At 45.9% G+C, this 19,744-nt stretch overlaps 2 protein-coding genes across 4 annotated transcripts in view; one reads left to right on the top strand and one right to left on the bottom strand.

Annotated features, from left to right (window-relative positions):
* Window positions 1–1,755: 1,755 nt before the first annotated feature.
* Window positions 1,756–12,391, top strand: GSG1 (germ cell associated 1). Of its 2 annotated transcripts, none has more exons than XM_019643319.1 (6): window positions 1,756–1,873; window positions 4,471–4,789; window positions 6,026–6,073; window positions 6,890–7,042; window positions 7,659–7,770; window positions 9,728–12,391. In XM_019643319.1, exons 1-6 carry the CDS (start codon window positions 1,865–1,867, stop codon window positions 10,068–10,070), a joined length of 984 nt encoding a protein of 327 aa, XP_019498864.1. In that variant the 5' UTR covers window positions 1,756–1,864; the 3' UTR covers window positions 10,071–12,391. The 2 variants fall into 2 exon arrangements, with proteins under 2 accessions (XP_019498864.1, XP_019498862.1); XM_019643317.1 differs by having other exon boundaries at window positions 6,026–6,196.
* Window positions 10,851–19,744, bottom strand: part of FAM234B (family with sequence similarity 234 member B) — a 38,770-nt gene continuing 29,876 nt past the window's right edge. For both annotated transcript variants that reach the window (XM_019643315.1, XM_019643316.1), the window contains exons 10-13: window positions 17,856–18,011; window positions 15,361–15,478; window positions 14,083–14,303; window positions 10,851–13,473 (exon numbers count right to left, since the gene is read on the bottom strand). In XM_019643315.1, the coding sequence (XP_019498860.1) occupies window positions 13,468–13,473; window positions 14,083–14,303; window positions 15,361–15,478; window positions 17,856–18,011 (501 nt within the window). In that variant the 3' untranslated portion in view covers window positions 10,851–13,467. The remainder of the gene's footprint in view (window positions 13,474–14,082; window positions 14,304–15,360; window positions 15,479–17,855; window positions 18,012–19,744) is intronic.

Here is a 19,744-nt window from a genome sequence, read left to right as displayed (position 1 = left end):
TCCACTGTGAATAGTGACCATAAAATTCCTGCCCCCTGCTCCCAAAAGAGAGAGAGAGATCTGTCACAATGAATAAAAGGTCACCTGGGTGACACAGGACCCTGGGCACAAGCATATGCGTGTCAAATATGCTGTGAATATCCATCAGTATGAGGAGACTAGAGAATATATTGGGTGACAGAAGTAAGATCCATAGAGGCTTGTTTGGCTAAAATGCAGACTAATTCAAACACTGAGGGGAGCCTGTCTTTGATTCCCTAAACTTAATGCACAAATAGAATGGGGAGAACCATGACTTGGTTGGTGGCAAATCTGGAAGAGGTAAGGGAAGGGCAGGGCAGGGTATAGAGGGTTTCATTAAATGTAAGCCCCAAATGCATCAAACAGGTGTTATGCTATGGTCCATTAACTCCCTGGCTACATATTTGTCAGTATGGCCAGCTTTTCACTAGTTGTTAGGTCAGACTCGTGACCTCCAAGCACCTTACACACAGAACCAGAAACCAGAAGTGCATCCTTGGGTAAATACTAAGAGCTTTCTAAAAATGACAGATCCTGGGCCTCACCTCAGAACTAATGTGGAATCTCAGGGTGGGGCCCAGGAATCTGAATCTTTTCCAAAGTTTCAAAGATTGTTCTGATGCTTAGTCAGAAATGAGAACTACTGCTTTCGAATAAAGAAGAGGACTTTACAATCACGACAAATAATTATAATGGAATATAGAAAGTGCCATGAGAGGGGTACAATGTGACAAGGACATACAGGAGGGAACTGTTCTTAGGGAGAAAAGAAACATTTTCAAAGAATGAGTGACCCTTAATCTTGATGACAGGCTGATCACCAGGTAAAAAGTTTGAAGACATTCTAGGTAGATGAACATCTGCAAAGATTAGAGGATGAAAATCCATGGGGTGTTTAGGGAACCCATGGGGTGCAGAATGTCTCCCACCCTTGTCATCCCAATTAATTAGTACAATTTTTGAGGACAGAAAGAACAACTTGTGCTTCTAGGGGCATGGGTGGCAAGAATATATACAGCGAACCTCGCATTGATTTGTCAGATTTTTTTTCAAGTTTTAGAAGCCTTTTTAAAAATAAAAATTGTCATTCCTTTGCCTGAAGGTTGGGAGAGAAAAGGTAGATAGCCATAGCATTGCTGGCCCTGGAATTCATTTCTCTCCTGTCCTACTCCGTCTGCATCCCCACCCCCATCCCCACCCAACACTCTCTGAGTGTCTCAGTATTATTCCACAGGGAGGGATGGTGTTAACAATCCTTATTAACGATGCTATAATAACCGGGGGTTGGAGACCACCATGACACAGGAAAGCTATTTCATATCCATGGCTCCTTGCGGCCCTGACATTGCAGATAACAGAACTTATTAAAGGGATGGAAAACCCTATGCAAGGGAATGGGAACCTCTGTAACAATGACCCTATCCTATTTTCTGTGTTTGCCATAAAATCCAGCTCAATCCATTCACACCAGTTACCTAGGGAATGGCAGTTAGAGGGAAACTATATAGATCATCATTTACTTTTTGAAGAAACTTCCCTCTGTGAATGCAGGTCCTTGCTTCTTTGTGATTAATCCCAGATCCCCATTGGCAAGCTCTCCTGTGTAATCTCCCAGGACAGCTGGGCCATGATTGCAGTGTCAATTATTAAATGCCCAAGGTTCCTGCAAGGCAGCATTTAATCATGAGGCACTCCAAAAAAATATGAGCTAGAAAGGGGGAGAGTTGGGAGGGGCTGAGGGGAGGGTGGGAAAGCTAGTTTTCATTCTTCCAACATTCAACCAAAGAGGTTTGGAGCGCAGAAGGCATCCTGCGGTCTTACCAGACAAGCTGCAAGACTGACCATGGCCAAGGTAACCAGCTTCGTCCTCCATTGCGCAGAACGCACGCTGCATAATTATTTTGTACCTGGTTCTGTTAAGAGGTGTGCCTGGCTCATCAATTTGTTGTCCTTGTTAAGCCTATGTTAATTTCGAGTTTTTCTGTTAACTTACGTTGGTGGAAGAATTAATGACATTTTGGCACATACCATGCACTTGTAATGATCTGAATCCAGGTTTCAGGGAAGCCACTATTTGTCCCTTTTCTAGAGATTAGAACCACTTTGGCATGGGGCGTGCCAGCATATGCAAAGATTTAACTTTTCTTATGGCTGCTACTTCTTCTGATCACCTTAAGAAAACCATTCAAAATTAGATTTGTTCTTCCAATTCAAGAGGTATGAGGATCTTGGAGAGAAAAGGCATGTTAGGGGGAGGGAGATAAAATATGTGATGAGGGGGTACTATAGGCATTAAAGATAATTCTTGAAAAGGCTCTTGAATGGATTCCCATTCAATTATCAAGATAATCTTGAATGAGTCTCCTTGTGTCTCTCTCCTGGGTGATCATTCCTTCTGGAGCAGCTGCTTCTTTGAGCTTCATTCCAAGCTCTTTCACCCCCGTTTCTCAAATCACTTACTCCTTAAATTAGTTGGCACCTTGGTGCTGCAAAGTGCTTGTACATGGTGTGGGATTCATTATTATTTCTGAGTAACCTGCAGAATACCTTACAAATATGTGTAACTTAAAATGTATTGAAGGTAGAATTAAAATCTGATGTGTTGTGATAGTAAACAAATTTCCAAGCCATATAAGATTGAAAATAAAATTGCTGAAAATGCAGAATTGCCTAAATCCTTAGTTCAATCTTTATACAACATGATTAATGAAGATGTTTTACCTGGAAGTTTATTTCCTAGTCAAGCAAAGGATATATAATTAGAAAGGATAACTCACAGTAACAGAACAATGACTAAAACCAATAGGATTTTCATAACTAAAAGCAAGCTGAAAATGTTCTTTTTTGGCTCCCATATCTGGTAATATATTTCTTCCTTCCAGATGCTGTAGTTTTTCAGTCCTTACCAAGGTCACCCAGTCTTGCAGTCTGACAATTCTTGGTGGATTTAATTTGTTGAGTGCTTTTAAAAAAAAATCATATTAGCAGATTGCTTTCCAAACTGTTTTGTCATGTTTTACATATTGGTCTTTATATATACATATATATGAATCTTGTAGATGTCTTACTGCCAGAAAATAATCTGCACTTTGTCTGCAGTATGCACTGTTTTAGTCCCTGTAAATTCTGAAGAACACACTGTTATATTTCGAAGATAAAGTCCTCTGTTAAATGTAGAAAATGTGAAACTCTGGAGATGATGAGAGAGGCAGATTTACGGGCCTATCCCATTTCGCTATGGTTTTATTTGTATCTCTTAAGCTAAGCAGATTTGGGTCTGATTAATTCTGATGTGAGAGATCCCCTGGAGAGCTCAAGGTGGTTTTACTTTAAGAAGCATCTGTCAGCACCTAAGTGTGGGCTTCTTTTCCATTCAGTATGTATTAATACAGTAGTAGACACTGCTCCATAACAAACTGCGAGACCTGCCAGATTTCTTTATTTTTCTAAAGCAAATTCAGTCTGGCTCCAAGCCACCACTCCCCAAAGTTAAAACGTCTAACGTCGGTCATTTTTCAACCAGTCCTCCTCTTTCTCTTAGACTAAAAAATAAGGACGACGTCAGGGGCGCCAGCCAGAGCCACATGGGCCACAGGGCTCCCTGCTGCCACACACTGTCCCCACTGAGTCACACACTGCTACTGCACCAAGCTGCGGCGATGCCCCTCCAATTTCTCTCCATCGGCCAAGGTCACCCTTTCCGTGGCTCCAGGCCACAACACTTGGCGTCCAGCCTCCATGGGCACCACGCAGCCGCCTCCCACTTGAGATTCTGTCATCTCAGTGGCAGTGGATGGGTGATGGACCCAGATAACCACCTTTCTCAGACCCCACAGCTCCCTCTCCTCTCCAGGGGTTTCAACAGCGCCCCCATCCCAGTGGGTCCACTGCTCTTGTGTCCTAGAGGCTCCAAAACATCTACCTGCACCCCCAACCCCTGCTGATCTAGCTTAAATTCATTGATAGGACATATTCCCCTTTACTCCTCTCAGAAGAATCCATAATGCAGGGGAGAGGACACCAAAAACTCACATTGTTACAACAACAAATACCTCAGCAAGTCAGTGCTACCACCTTTCCGTGCAGGCAAAACCAAAAATAATTACCAGCCAGGGCATTTAGAATGCTCCCTTTTCTTTTTCTCCACCTGATATATACTAGCCTCAGTGGCTTCATCACATTCTGACTGAGATCTGTTGCTTACTCAGATCATCTTCAATAAGCACTTTAGTCTAAGAAGGTCCAGCTTAAATAAACACTGCTATGGTTTCTACTCCCGGCCACTCCTGAAGCTCAGCTTCTACACGGCTGCTTGGAGAAAACTCTCAGCGGCTGGTTGTACCGTCACGTTGGAGGAAAGTGGCTTGAACTTAGGGGACCGCAGGGAAGGGTGTCCAGATCTCCAAGGAGGCCCGGAAATCAGGCTCTCCACTTGTTTGTCTGTTACAGATGGAGCTCCCGTCGGGCATCCCTGGCCAACGGACATTCCTATCTGCCGTCCTCAACCTGCTGTCACTCAGCCTCTCCACAGCATCCCTGCTCAGCAGCTACTGGTTTGTGGGCACACAGAAGGTGCCCAAGCCCCTGTGCGGAGAAGGTCTGGCAGCCCAGTGCTTTGACGTGCCAGTGCCCTTGGATGGGGGCAGCACCAACACATCATCCCAGGAGGTGGTACAATACAGCTGGGCAACTGGGGATGAGCGTTTCTCCTTCCGTACCTTCCGGAGTGGCATGTGGCTATCCTGTGAGGAAACTGTGGAAGAACCAGGTAGTCTCCTCACCCCAGCTGCCCGACACCCCACCACCACCACCTCCCAAGGGATCTTCTGCAGGCGAAGAAGCGGTGGGAAGTGCACAGCACTCCCCCACACCCTGCCGGCCTCACCCCCACGCTCACCATCTCCCACCTCTGTAGTGTCCCTTCTCCCTAGGTCAAAAGTCCATCTGGCTTTTCAGCTCCCGCCTGTCCAGTAGACTTGCTGGTTTAAAACAGCTTACCCTTAAAGAATTTCATTTAGACTCAACGTTATGAGAATCTCCATTCTAGGAACTAGAATTGCTGTTCAGAGACAAAACAAGGAGACATAACAATTGCCGGAAAAGCCCTGCTCTGCCCAGCTGTGACCTTATCTGCATCACTTCATTTCTACAGGCCTAGATTTTCTCCTTGGTGAGATGGGAGGATCAGAGTAGATGACCTTTAAAGTCCCTTCCTTCCCCTCCCCCACAAAAAGGGTTTTCTTATTCTAAGTATTACTGTTAAGCTACTAATTTAAAAGGCAGGGAACCGAAGCTCAGAAAGGATAACTAGACACCTTCGAGGAGCTGCAGACAGACCCTCCACGGGCTTCTGCCACTCAGCGCACACTCACAAAGTGCGGACTGTCAGCACACCTCAGTTACCGCGCAGGCGCCAGTTAGGAGCTTGGGAGTTGGGCTGAGGACACCCGCTCGTCCCTGTTCATAGCACTCTAAGGTTATATGGTCGTGAACTTTTTCTAAAGCCCAGAATTGTGGCCATGTGTGATCTGCTACTTCTCCTGATTTGGGCTAAGGGAAAGAAGGGACAAAAGAGAAATACGAGATGTGTATTTAAATTTTACAGCTATTATTGTGCCACTTAACACAGCTCCAAACCGAGTCCTAGCAACAATTTAGAGGCCATTCAGACCAGCAGTACAGCGGCAGCGAACGGTGTTGGTTAACACTAGGATCATTAACTCTTCCTGACATGGGAACGGGAACATTCCCTGTGTAGGCACTCAGGGAAACGTCATCGTCTTCATTATCAGGAATTGAGGAAAGAGAAATGAATCTTGGGTGACTCTTGCCTGTGCATTCTTAACTGCTTTCAAGGAGACATTTACTGCCTGCCTACTACATGCTGGGCGGGCACTGTGATTAGAGCAAATGGAGCTGCGCCAGGTACGGGGTTGGGGAAGTTTTCCTCCCAGGTGTCCGAGGGAGCACCTCCATGAAGCGTACTGTACCTTGTCTGTTTCAGGGGAGAGGTGCAGAAGTTTCATTGAACTCACACCACCAACCGAGAGAGGTGAGAAAGGACTACTGGAATTTGCCACGTTGCAAGGCCCACATCACCCCACTGTCCGATTTGGAGGGAAGCAGTTAACGGAGAAGGCTTTCCTCCCCCACCCTCCCTTGGGGCTTGTGGCAAGTATGTTGGTTTGATAACAAATTTAGTTGCCATTGAGTTTGGGGCTTCTCTGAATCTAAATTGTACTGTGCTGTCCTGCTTTCTCTTCTTCAGAGCCCCACCGGGTGACACAAATTCCTTCTAGGGCTGACTTTCTTTCACATGCAGGAATGCAAAAAGACGGAACAGCAGGAACAAATGAAGTTCACAAACAGAAAAATCACCAACAGCTCTAACCTACTCTTGTTGCCAAGTAACCATGTTGAAAAGTTTAGGTTTTTCTTTTTCTCCAATTTTTTTGTTTTGTTTTGTTTTTGTTTTGTTTTTTTGGAAATAGAAGGGAGTGAAAGGAGGGAGGGAGTGTGGGAGGAAAGAAACAAAACTGTCCAAAATGAAATAAGGAAACAAAGAAACAAAAATAATAGTAAATAACATCGTGGCAAGATTTTGTGAAAATTGGATGATTCTTCTCGAATCTCCCTAACAGTAGTCAACGAAGTTTACTTGATTATGTATTGGGCACTGAGCAGAGTGAGAGCTGCGGGGTGATAGCAAAGAACCCCAAATTAAGAATTGTTCCCAGCTGGTTTCGGCTCACTTTCCCTTTCTCTGATGCTGCGAGGCTTTGCTCTTCTAATAATCATCATTTGTTCACCGTTTGTTCAGTTCCTTAACTGGCAGGGTGAGGGTTCTTCTTCCTGTGATTTCTGACAGAGATCCTCCGGTTATCACTGGGAGTCCAGTTCGTCCACATCGGACTTGAACTTATCAGCTTCCTCCTCCTGCTAATGGATTTGCTGTTCACTGGGAACCCTGGCTGCGGGCTCAAGCTGAGCGCCTTCGCAGCTATCTCCTCTGTGCTGTCAGGTGAGTGAGTGCCCCAAAGCTGCAGAGGTGGGTGTCCTCTGCTGCCTTTGAAGCATTGGCTGGCAGGCTGGAGTCTGTCCAGAACGGAGGGTGGCGAAGCCCAAAGGCAGCATAAAGAATGGAGGTATGAGATACATTACAGGCATCTCTCATTTTTAACTGAAATAACATGAAATTTTACATTGGATCATTAAGTACTTTGAGAAATGATTTATCCTCAAGATTCTTTTCATTTGCAAATTTTCTCAATATGTAAATTAAATCGGTTTGCTTCTCAGTTGTGACATACCCACAGCTATTCGACTGTTGGCTAAAGTAAGAGATGTATATATAAATCAAGAACAAACCTCACATTGGGGGTACGGGTGGGAAGTAAAGTGAGCGGCAGCCCTGAATGCAGACACTTTGTCCATAGGTCTAAACCTAAAGTCTGGGGCAGGGAGGAGCCCCCATTACAGACTAGTCTTCCTGCAAATGTGGTGGCATATGGGAAATGCAACGCCTTAACACGGGCTGCACCTGATGCAAAATGAGGAGGCTGCTCCAAAGCCGTGCTCCCTGTAGATGACGATGCCAGCCTTTCTCTAAGGGTGATGCCCTCCTGTTCCCTCTGCAGGCCTTCTGGGGATGGCGGCCCACATGATGTACTCACAAGTCTTCCAGGCAACTGCCAACTCGGGTCCAGAAGACTGGAGGCCACATGCTTGGAGTTATGGCTGGGCCTTTTAGTAAGTGCTGCTCTTCTCCAGAACCTTTCTGCCCCTTCCCCAGCCAACCTTTATTAGATTTGCTCCCCTTCACCATATGCGTGTTCCGTATCCTTCTGCCTTTTCTTCATCCCTCATCCCAGAAGCCTGTCTGTCAGTCAGAGGGCAGGAGCATCAGGCCACGCCCATGCTTTCCCCACCTTCTGAAGAGGCAGAGAGAATCCTCTAGCTTGTTGTCGAGTCCAGTTTTCCTGCTGGTACAGCTGTAGCAATTGCTTCTTGACCGGATAAGTATGTTGCCCTTGGGAAAGGAGATTGATTTTGTACGGCTTACAGAAACGGTGCTCCGCATTTTATATATTTTATGATTCGCGGTATTGGAGGACAGAAACATGGAGAATTAGCCTTGAAATTTGGATTGAATCCCATTCCCTTCGAACTGCTTACTCCTCTCCTATAATGAAGAGTAACCTTCCTACCTCCATTCCTATCCACCAAAGTGTGTTAGAAACAAAACTTCCCCTATCAGTCATTCTCTAACCCTTAAAAAACTAAGGGGTCCGCTGTTTTAGGTTTCTCTCAAAAAATGAGAAGCAGCAACCAAGACAAAACAAATACAGTCAAGGTAAACACCCCCTTTGTTTAAGAGTTCCTCACTTTCTCCCTTGAGGAACACTCTTCACTGCACAGGTGCCAACTTGGACTTATATTAAATGTCTGGATAAGTGCCATGTACTTCAACAGTGTTGAAAAGAAACAGCGCTGGGCTCCAGCTGCCATGCTAAAGGAGCCAATATGGAAACCCATACGTGTCTGTTACAAGATCCTATCCCTTTTCTTATGGTATAACATGTGCTATTTGATTCAGGGATCTTTGGTCTACTCCAGCAGCCGCCTTATCAGTTCAGCTGATTTTCCAGACCCACCGTTTCTCACCTTTCATCTGTCTTCAAGCCATTCTTGGCATTACAACGGCAAAGCTCAGACTACTCCCATCAGAGGCATCTGAGCCTGCGTCCACTCAGTCTGTCTGAGGCGGCAGAAGGAACACGCAGTACCAGCATGGGGCCCAGCTTGAACATTATCACTCGGCCTCATGAAATCCCTCACTAACCTCACACAACTTCCTGTTTCCCGGGCTTCCCAGAATCACAGGGAGACCTCGGGGTTTGACTTTCCAAGTTTTTAGGACTGTTTGATCAAGTTCCCTGGTATCTTCTCTTCTTTGTTGAATCCATGTGGCTTCTCTTAATCTCCAGCTTCAATTCTATCTTTTATAAACTCCCTTAAGCCAAGAACGACACTATTTTCCTAATAGGCAAATTCCACTAGTGTAACCTAGAATACCACCAGATTTGTAGTCAATGTTTCCCTAACGGCTCTGAGAGACTCAACTTTGTGACCACTTAAGCCTACTAAGCTCCAAACAGAGGAAGATACAGGAGGGATGATCACTCCGGTATCTGAGCAAAGGAAAATCTTTGGCGGGGCGGGGTAAGGGAGCGGTAAGGTATTACGTTGGACTGTATCCACTGCATACAGCTGAGCTGCAGGTCTATGGAATCTTGGCGATTATACAAAGGTAACTGCAGCTTGAGAAACAGTAGTCCAAAGAACTGTGTGTGTGTGTGTGTGTGTGTGTGTGTGTTTATATATGTAAAAAATAGGCATGCCAAGTATAGAAAAGCATGGCACTGACAATTAACCAATTCAGTGAAAACGAATCCATCAAACTCCCAGTCTGACTTTACATGAGTCTCTCTTTTACCACAAAACACCCACAATGTACCTACTAAGACAGACCAAATTAAGTCCTCTCACCCACGTACCTGCAACATGGTAGAAGGCAGCACCTCAGGCCCTGAAATCTATAACAGGCATCAGCCTAGTTTACTAGTAGGAAGGGATCAGGGCATTTTTCTTACAAACCTCTGAGAAGGACTCTTACTGTCCCATTTTTTTGTATGCTTGTCCCTAGCACGGCCTGGGTTTCCTTCACCTGCTGCATGGCATCAGCTGTCACCACCTTCAACACATACACCAAGCTGGTGCTGGAGTTCAAGTGCAAGCACAGTAAAAGCTTCAAAGGAAACCTGAGTTGCCTACCACATCATCGCCAGTGTTTCCTCCAGCAGCTGTCATGTGCAGCCCACCCAGGGGGTCCTTTGACCAGCTACCACCAGTGCCAACATCAGCCCACCCGCTCTGTCTCTGAAGGAGTTGACTTCTACGCAGAGCTACACAACGAATTCCAACGAGGCACCAGCCAGGGGCTAAAAGAAGAGCTGGCTGGGACATCAGCAAAGGAAGAACGGTGTTAGCAGTCTGTGGGTCTGGAGAGCAGGCCGAACCCAACCTTACATGTGTGCTTGTTATCAACGTGTGTTTAAGCCTAAGTCTGTCTGTTGGGCATGGTTTTTAGAGGTTAAGAATAAGGGTATGAGAAAGGACGAGTCCAAAGGCGTGGTGTCAGGGTTGCCCTGTTCCGTCACAGCTCTGCCTGCTTTCACCATCCCCCATCTAATGCGTTCAGAATTCCCTTCTGTCCTTTACTGACCGCCTGTTATGTGCCGGGTTCTGGACTAAGCAGTGAAGATACAGAGCGAAGAGAAACACAGCTCCTGCCTCTTAGGGGCTAATCAATCTGGTCGTCTGTCTGGGATCTGGAGAAATGGAGGTAGGCAAATCAGCAGTAGATGATTGTGGCTCAACTTTCCATGATTTCCTGGGAGTCACAGAAGGGAAGAGGAAGTTGCTTTATCTTATAACATGTCCTCCACACTACTTGTTACATGTCCTGCATCCAAACAGTGGGTACTCAGTGAAAATTAGATATTATCTTAGAAGCTATCAGGAGACTAGTACAGATGAGAAGGCTCCTACCGCACGCAGGGACAGGCCCACTCCCAGAAATGGCCAAAGGCTATTCAGATAGCACTGTGGTTCTCCACACGGGAGACTTCCCCAGTGAAGAAGGCTGCAGCACACACTCCTCTCTGACTCCCCACATTCTCATCCATTCACTTGCCCTTTCTCTTTTCCACAAGAGAAAGCAAACTACCCGTGATGACTAAGAAGAATGAGACTAGCACACAAGTATGTTCCTATTACATAGTATTTATTTGTTCTGTAACAATTCACATTTTGAATCGTGCTTCCTGACAATATATATATACCAGCTGCCAGGGTGCCACTGTCCCTGTTCCTTCACAGCTCTGCCTCCTTTCACCATCCCCCATATCTCGCGGATAACAATTCACATTCAAGGGGTTGGTATCACCATACCACACTAGAAGGGTGAGGAGAGGCCATCTGGGGGAATGGGGAGGGCATGGTCTAGGGCACAGGGGAGGATCTGTAAGGGAAGGAAAGAGAGGTGGCGAGGAGGAAGACCCCTGCATTTGCAGAAGTCATTACTATTTCTAGGTAATAGTCATACTGGCTTTGCTGACAACCCCACGTTGGGAATGGGGAAAGAAAGCAGCACTTTCTATCTCAGATATCTGCGTGGGTGGGTACCTATGAGGAAGGAAATTTGGGGACACACTGGGCAAGAAACCAGGACCCACATTGGTCAGATGAAGCTTCCTCAAACTTGAACCACCATTGACACCCTCTGTACTGGCTGCAAGAGGGAGGAGAAACCTAAAACCTGTGTTTAGCAAAGAGATTCAAACATATCACAGTCAAAACCATCCATGATAAGTTAGTTTGCAAACACACCATGAAGAATTTAGGGACATTATGTTTTCCTAGCTTCCTCTTATATATTTCCAAAACACCTGGCCTAAGTACAGTCTTCTGCCCAAAACATTGCCCCCAAACCAGGTCCTCACTCCTCACTTTGCACCTTGCTCCTGCCTAAACTGGCTGCCTTCCCAGAAAGCTTCAACATGGTGCAGAACCAGGTTTAGGCCAAATAGCTCAGCCCAGGCTGCAAGACCACCACCCAAGTTTCAGGTATTCAGTCACCTATAAAGTAGTCCTTAGAATTCTCTACTAGAGCAAACTAGATTCTAGGCTCTTCGACCCAAGTAGATTCAAACCCTCGAAGGGAATCTGGAATTATCCCCACACTCGGTATCAGTAATTATTTCCCTAAGTTTGCAATAAGCTGGACCACACATGCCTCTCCAAGTGTTGAAACCAGATTTGTTTTCACAGGCTTAAGGCGGGGGTTTCCCAGACACCTGGGAAGGCCAATCTGTAGGCCAGGCAACATGCCTGCGTGAAGCTACTGACACCAACCTTTTGTGATGTCATAACGCCTACCGGTGGGGCAATTAATACATATCCCTTTAATTTGGGATCCCTAATTTTCTGGAATCTCTAAATGTTCTGGAATCCCTTTATTAACACAAGCTAAAAATATACAAGCTCAAGAGAGAACTTGAGTTGCACTCAGGGATGATCTATCAAAATTACTCAAGAAGAAAAGTAGTTAGTTCTCCACCAGCTAATGTGGGATTTACTGCTAAACAAACAATGACCTCGAAGTTTAGGAGAAAACTTAACAGAAGCACTATATTTATATAGAAGGGAGACTCCCTGGAAAAAATTCTAAAGAACTTAACCAATTATAAAAGTTATAGTATTTACATAGGAATTTTTCTCAAAATACAATGCTTTAAAGGCTCTACAAGGAAGATGTATAGGACAAAACAGTTGCATACTGGACTCATGGGGCAAAAGTCCAGGAACAGCTTTACTCTCATGCAAGCAAAGCAAAAATATCCCTGAATAAAAGAGAGCAAAAGAGAAGCAGTAAGGTGCATGCCCAGGAGAAGATGCTAAGACAACAGGGTAGAGATGAAGCAAAGATAAGGATATCTGCTTCAGTGGTTCCTGACTTCCAGTTTTCCTCAAAGTTGAGGATAGCACACACATAAAAACTTCTGAAGTTACTGCAGTAAAAAAGATGACTGGCAAAACAAAAAAACACCACACAGTAACATACGGACCTCGTCAGAGGTGGGTCATCGAAACTATTTCTCTTGCTCCCCTTCTGATAGGAATATGGTTCTTATGGTCACTAAATATAGAGAGACGGAAAGTATGAGAGGAGACGGGACACGTCAGACAAGGAAGAATCGAAAATGCTGGGGTGGCGAACTCAGTCTCCCGCTCTCAGCCTTTCTCACTGCTGCTAAGGTTGGGAAGAAGCTGAGGAACAGGTGAGGAGAGAAAAAGAGAGAAATGAGTGGCCCTCAAAATCAGAGGCAGGCCATCTGGAAGCCTTAAGACGATGACCAAACAAACCAGATGTATTTCAGAAGGACAAGAAACTGGGTCCCCGAGCTTAGGACCTATCTAGAAAATATTTTATCACAATGCTAAAAACAAATACATACAGCATAATGCAAAACAAAATGTTCCAGGGAAAAACTTCACTGGAATTTCCCAGTAAGAGTTTATAAATTAGACATACAAAAAAATATTAATAAAACACTTGTATAAGATTCACATTTCCAAATTATGCACACAGAGTGCCTAGAGGGGGTTAATACAGAGATTGAAAAGTTAGGTAGAATACCCCAAGCAAATGGTTCGTGCCATTATCAGAGAACTGCAGTGTGTCTTCCAAAGTGCTTTGCAACCACCACACGGAGGTGGTGAAATGAGGTTGGAGATGTCTTCCTTCTCTCCAAAGAACTGATTTTACACCAACCGAAGAACGTGTCCATTCTGTTCACTTCTGAAACTAAAGATCCCATCAGACTAGATCTAGGGGAAAAGGGGCAAGTATCAGTAACTTTCATTTTTTCCATGGTTGAGAAATGGAGGAAACCTGAAGGTCAGAATATTCCTCTATTTTCCTGTCTTTCTGTATAGCCCCAATAGCTCGTAAAAAAGGCCCAGAGACTTTACCTTTTTCCGTGATAAGCTCCTGAATATTAAACTGGACCAGAGTACTCGTATTTGGGGACAGGGAAGAGGGAGGGCTTTAGCATTTTGAGCAAGATAATTCTTTGTACTGTGTAACTGCCACAGCCCTGCAGTTTAGCATCACTAGCCCCTCCTCAGAAAATACCAGTAGTACCCACCCCCCTCAGTCACTGGGAGAATAAAAACCGTGACCCCACACTTCGAAATGTCCCTTAAGGGAGTGGTACCATTTCCAGCTGAAAACAACTGAGTAACATTTCTCAAGGCTCATGAAGCACCCTTAAAAAATGGCGCTGGTCCAAAGCCACTGGTTCTTGGTACCTGGCTACTCAACATGGCTCCTATTCTTCCTACTTTCTGAAGAGCAAAGCTGGAGTTGGTAGTACCTGTCCTAAACCCTCAACAGTAACCAAATATGTGTCAAAATGTCTGTCAGAAGCTATTCACCTGCAAGGGAGAATCGACGAACTTTATCCTAGAGAGGAACCTCCGCAGCTCCCCACGGCCAATTTTGGGGGTAGTCTCCTTCAGCTGGACCATTTGGCCCTCCATCAGTGCCCACCGTAGACTAAGCTTGCTGACCACCAGGGGGGCGGGATGGCCTTTGGAGCTTGGCCCCGTTGTCCTAGTAACATAAAAGGCATCTTTCCAGAGGTCGTTAATTCCAACTGAGGAAGGACAAAAACAAAAGCAGTTAACAAGGACAAAAAACTTCCATTAACAGGAGAGTGGCTGGGTTCAGCAGCTAGATTCATTCATTCATTCACTCCTTCATTAATTCAGATGTTTATTGAGCACCTAATAAATGTAAGGCACTGAACTAGACAATGGGTGCATAGTCGTGAAGGTTTGGATGCCAACGAAGCAACTTGAAGGCAAATACGTTTGTTAACAAGAGAGCAAGTCTTTGAATGGCCAGAGAATATGGAAAGAAGGAGACGTGACCAGTCTGGCCTTCCCCGCCCTCCCCCAGCAGAAACAGTGGATTCCCTTCGGCCAGCCTGAGGCGGGGACCATCAGACACTTCCACACCAACAGGGAGCAGTGGCTGAGTTTTCAGGGTTTCGGTTTCCTGACTTACAGGTCCCTAAAACATGATCCCAGTTTTGCTATATGATATTGTTTAGCTACATATATAAAGTAGAAGAACACTTCAAAATGTTAACAGTGGTGATGAGTGGTCAGAGTATGGGCGACTTTTCTTTTTGCCTCTGTCTCCTGGCTGCCATTTCTACGCAATGGCCATGTTTACTTTCACTAGTCAGAGGAAAGGCTCTTCTGATCCTAAACCAAGGCTCTGAGAAAACATTCTACCTCCATCATACCCCTGGCAGTTAATTCCAAGTCCTGAGTTCCTACAGGGCCAAGAAACCACTATTGTTTGCATTCCCAGCCCTTGGCGCAGTGCCTGGCATATGGCTGATGCTCAGTAAATGCCTGCAGGAGTCAGTGCCACCGAGAACCCTTTGGGAAGGGGCTGCACTTTACCCTGCGCTTGCACATATTCAGAGCATTGGGGTCCTCACCCTGGGAGCCTGGTGCTCCTCCCAGAGGGCACACTCTGGCAATGGCTCCGGGAAAATGAGGGTGACTCAGCACAGAGCCTCTGCTGTCATCTGAACGCACACATCCTTCCCTTGGTAGGACAGTGGTGTCCTCACACACAGCCAGCACATCCTCTTCCCTCGTATGCGTACACAGACCCCCACCAGCAGCGGAACTGACCCTTTGATGCCGTCACTGTGCCCGTGGCATTGGCCAGATCCAGAAGGATCGAGGGGAACGTTGGGTGCAGGAGGTAAAGGTGGTGAAGGCTGGGTGGCTCAGCTCCCGGGATGACATCCTGACAATGAGAAGGGAAAAGGAAGAGCAAAGGTAACTGCATCCCCACACATGATGGTCCTCAGGTGAAAAGGACAGACGAGATAGTGGTGATTACTAACTCCTCTCAGATGCTAAGGCCTGATCCCAACTACAAGGATGTGTTAGAAACTCCCAGGTACAAGAGACATGTTTCAAAGAGCTCCAAACACTGACTCATCACACTTCTCCAAACCACTACAGCTAGAAAATGCTTTCTCCCTTGTAAGAGAAAAAAAGAAGGAAATTTACATGCCCCAGGGAGAAATGTAATGTACAGAGACTCACAGTCTCCTGCCCACCAAGCATTAGAGTACTGGTTCATCTCCTGTAGCAGGTGGACATGTATGGAGATGAAATCTACGGATGAAAATACTGCACCAAAGACACTTCCTCTCATTGAATATGAAAGCCAACTGCAAGTGTCAGGCTAAAAATCACAAAAATCTTACTAGTTCCGGAAATAAACAGAATGTTGGTCAGACAGGAGCAAGTCATTACTATAAAACAAAAATTGCAAAGCCTCAGTGTCAGTCTCCAAACTCCCTACAGCGGGAGAAAGGCACATCGGAACTTCCTTTCACAGTCTAACTTCTGAGCAAGGATGGCATTTGCCAGGCGTCCAGGTGCCAGTAAGTAGCTGCTCTACTGAGCTCCCCGAGTACCACCCCTCCCGAGGTACCATTTTAGACCTCCCCTCGTGGAGGAAATGGAACCGTGAGGGATGACTAGCACCCCATTTCTATACCGTCAGCATGGGAACAAGTCCACTGAGGAGAAACGTGCATGGGAAGCCTGCTGATGCCACACTCCCACCACACGCCCACAAAGCAGAAGAGGGCTTTGCCCACACCTGTAGGAACCCAGGCATGGTGGGACAGATCTCTGGCTTAGCCAACATGACAAGAAAGTAGCCGAACTCCTTCCTTACTGCATAGAGAATAGCCCAAACTCCTTAGCATGAAATCCAAGGTCTTACCTTACACCATTTAACCCAAGTCTGCCTTTTCCAGCCTTCTACAACTATGTGCCTGCTACCCCATGCTTCGAGAATGTCTGACAGTTACCTAAACACAGGCTCCACTCTGCTCTGTCCAGCCTTTGCCGATCTCATTCCCCCCTTAGACTGTCTAACCACCTTCTCTAGCCCGCTTCCACTCATTAGAACACTGCTCGTCCTAGGCAACCTGAATGCCACCTCTTTCATGAAATGCTCCCTAATCTATAACCTAGATTTTAAGTCAATCCGATCCTCAAAATAAGGAAATATACTGACGTTGCCAAAAAAATGTATATAAGTGGACACTTTGGTCAGCGTTGCTCAAGCAGTAGTTCGCCGTAATCAGAAGTGTCTGGATGCTGATGGGAACCACTTTGAGTGCCTCTTGTAATTGCAGAAGTCAAACATGACTTGTATTCATCTTCTGTTATCAGTGCATATTGAGTATTATAATTTTAATAGCTTTCCTTTCTTAAAACGTGTATACATGTTTTTGGCACCCTCTGTATTAGCACCTTCATTGATGAATAAAGAGCACAAAGCTCAGAAAAGCTAAGAGGCTTGTCTGAGGGTACACAGGCAATGAATTAGGGTTCTTCCTCCTTCACGCTCCCCCATCATCAGGGACCACCTGTCTTCTCAACAGGGCCAGCACTATTTCCAGTTTATCCTTAGATAAACTGTTTATCCTACAGAGAACATGGTGTCTGGCACATAGTAGGTATTAGTCAAGATGTGTTTAGTTGAAAGAAATCAGGGTGAGTCCCCCTAAAAACTCCCAGGAGCCTATTATAGGTGACCTCTGCCTCATCAACCCCATCAAAATACTGCAATACAGCATTTAAGACTTTCTAAGATCTGCCTTCTACATATCAGAGCTTCTCTACCATAATCTCCCCGGGTGAGCCCTCAACTTCAGCCCAGTCAGTATGCTCCCCCAACGCTCTGCCATCCCCACCCCCACACCGTTTCTGCAATCTCACTTTATTCAGCTCCAAGCCCAGCTTCACCTTCCATGAAACTTTCCCTGCCCATTCCAGACCAGTCATAATTCTGTCTCTTCAACAACTATAGCACATATGAATCATCTGTAAATTCGAGCCTTGAGAGGACTTTCTGTCCTCTATCTAGCCTCCCATGTCCATAACGTGTAGCCAGGGGCTGCTGTCAGGTTTCACGCGCTTGGCTGAAAGGTGAAGGCGGGAAGCACAGGTCGGGAGGAAAGGGGCTCCTGTGCTGCCCCGTCAAACGCTGTTTTCTTCTACCCATAAGCACTTGGAAGTGTGGCTGGTCTAATAACTCTTCCGGGCCCAATAAGCCCCACAGAAAGTGACAAAGGGATCCTCTGAGGCTCACTCACAGAATTGGGAGATGCAGGTGACAGCCATTCAGCCCAAAAGAGGAAGACGGACTTCTGGTCTGAAGTAACTGCTGAGGTGGTCGGTGTTTCTTTCATGCGACATGGAGCGCTGTAATTCCAAATAACGGAGCCAGAGTCCCCATCCACCACCATCATCTGCAAAAGATAGCGAGTACAGCCAGTCCTCAGAAAGGCAGCAGGTCAAGAGAACATACACATTCACACAGATATTCAAATAACATATGTTAACAGGTTGAGCTTATCAGGTGTGAACAGATTCGGTGCTCAGAGAGCATTAAAGAACGGCTGGGGCGCAGGACTCAGTTTTCTGCAAACCTTGCTACCATCTGACAGAGTTTAAAGCGCCATAGAATTTCAGTGAGAAGGGAACATTATAAATTATCGAGTAAATTTAGACCTGGTGTTTTGCAAGGACTTTCTGTCCTTTGTCTAGCCTCCCATTATCCATAGTGCGTAGCCAGGGGCTACTGTGAGGTTTCACACGCTTGGCTGAAAGGTGAAGGAGGGAAGCATAGATCGGGAGGAAAGGGGTTCCTGTGCTGCCCCTCAAATGCTGTTTTCTTCTACCCATAGCCACCTGGAAGTGTGGCTGGTCTAATAACTCTTCCGGATCCTATCAGCCCCACAGAACAGCTGCCATCTGAAAAAGTGACAAAGGGATCCTCTCATTTTATAGATGAGAAAATGGAGGCTCCGAGACAGGAAATGACTTAGATTGTTCTGGGTTTCTGACAGTCCCTACATAGAGCAGCCAGCCGTTCTGTAGTGGTGGTGCCGAAACTAGGTGCCAACAGCAGTGCCTCATTCCTCGCCTTTTCCTCCCCCGACTGCAGCAACACTTAGGGACAATGATGAAGTCAGCACTGCAGCCCCAGTACTAAGAGCATTCTTGTTTGACCGTTGGTGTCCTGGCATACGCAGCCCCACCCTTGGGAAGTCTCAAATTTAAGAGCACAGTCTAATCAGGCAAAACTAAATCAAGAGAAGACTCTCTTCCTAGCTGCATCTCTCACAGGATAATTAAGGGAGCTGAATTCATAATCCTTGGCAGCACTTATATCTCCTTTACCACAAACACCTCACACCTCACAATTCTACAGCCTATAATTTGCCAAAATCCCCAAGAAACTCTCCCATCTCCCTCCAGCCCCACTGTCTTTCGCCCCCTCTCCTCAGTGCCTCTGTTCTTCAGTAAACGGAAGGACTGCACCTCTTTGGACAATCATCTCCCTGTTCCTCCCGTCGCTCGGGCCCTGCCCTTCTCTGTCCATGCTCAGACGCTGCCTCACAAAAGATCCTGGAACTACCTGGAGGGACAAACTCCTCTGAGGAAGCAGAGAGGAAAACAGGCTAGCACTTCAATATTCTGCACTAAACAATTTTATCCACTCACACATATTATTTCACTTAACAGTCACAATAACCCTACGAAGGTAGGCAGTACTGTTAACTGTTTTACAGATGCAGAAACTGCAATTAGGCAAAATGATGTCATTTGCCCAAAGTCACCAATCAGTAGTAGAGCCAAGATTAAAACCCGGGTTTGAACCCTCAGCATCTCAGCTCTTCACCAACCTACTATATATACTTTTCTCCTTTAATGTTCCTAGGAATGGCAATGAAAATTCCAATCTCTACCGGAAATTCCTTTGAAATACAATCAGGCATTGCTTCTTTCCTGTGCAGTACTGCTGGAAGAGTCCCTGAAGTGACACTTGTATCATCAGATCTGCTTGTGACCACATAACCCTATTGCTTCCAACACCTCATCCAAATTCTGCAGCTTTGCTTTCTGACCTCTGGCGGGAATGCCCCTCAGCCCATCCTTATCTGTCCATCCAGCAAACCTCTTCTTTGCTCCCATGATT

Source organism: Hipposideros armiger, unplaced genomic scaffold (assembly GCF_001890085.2).
Source record: "Hipposideros armiger isolate ML-2016 unplaced genomic scaffold, ASM189008v1 scaffold_76, whole genome shotgun sequence".
Lineage (NCBI taxonomy): Eukaryota > Metazoa > Chordata > Mammalia > Chiroptera > Hipposideridae > Hipposideros > Hipposideros armiger.
This window is presented reverse-complemented; position numbering and strand designations above follow the sequence as displayed.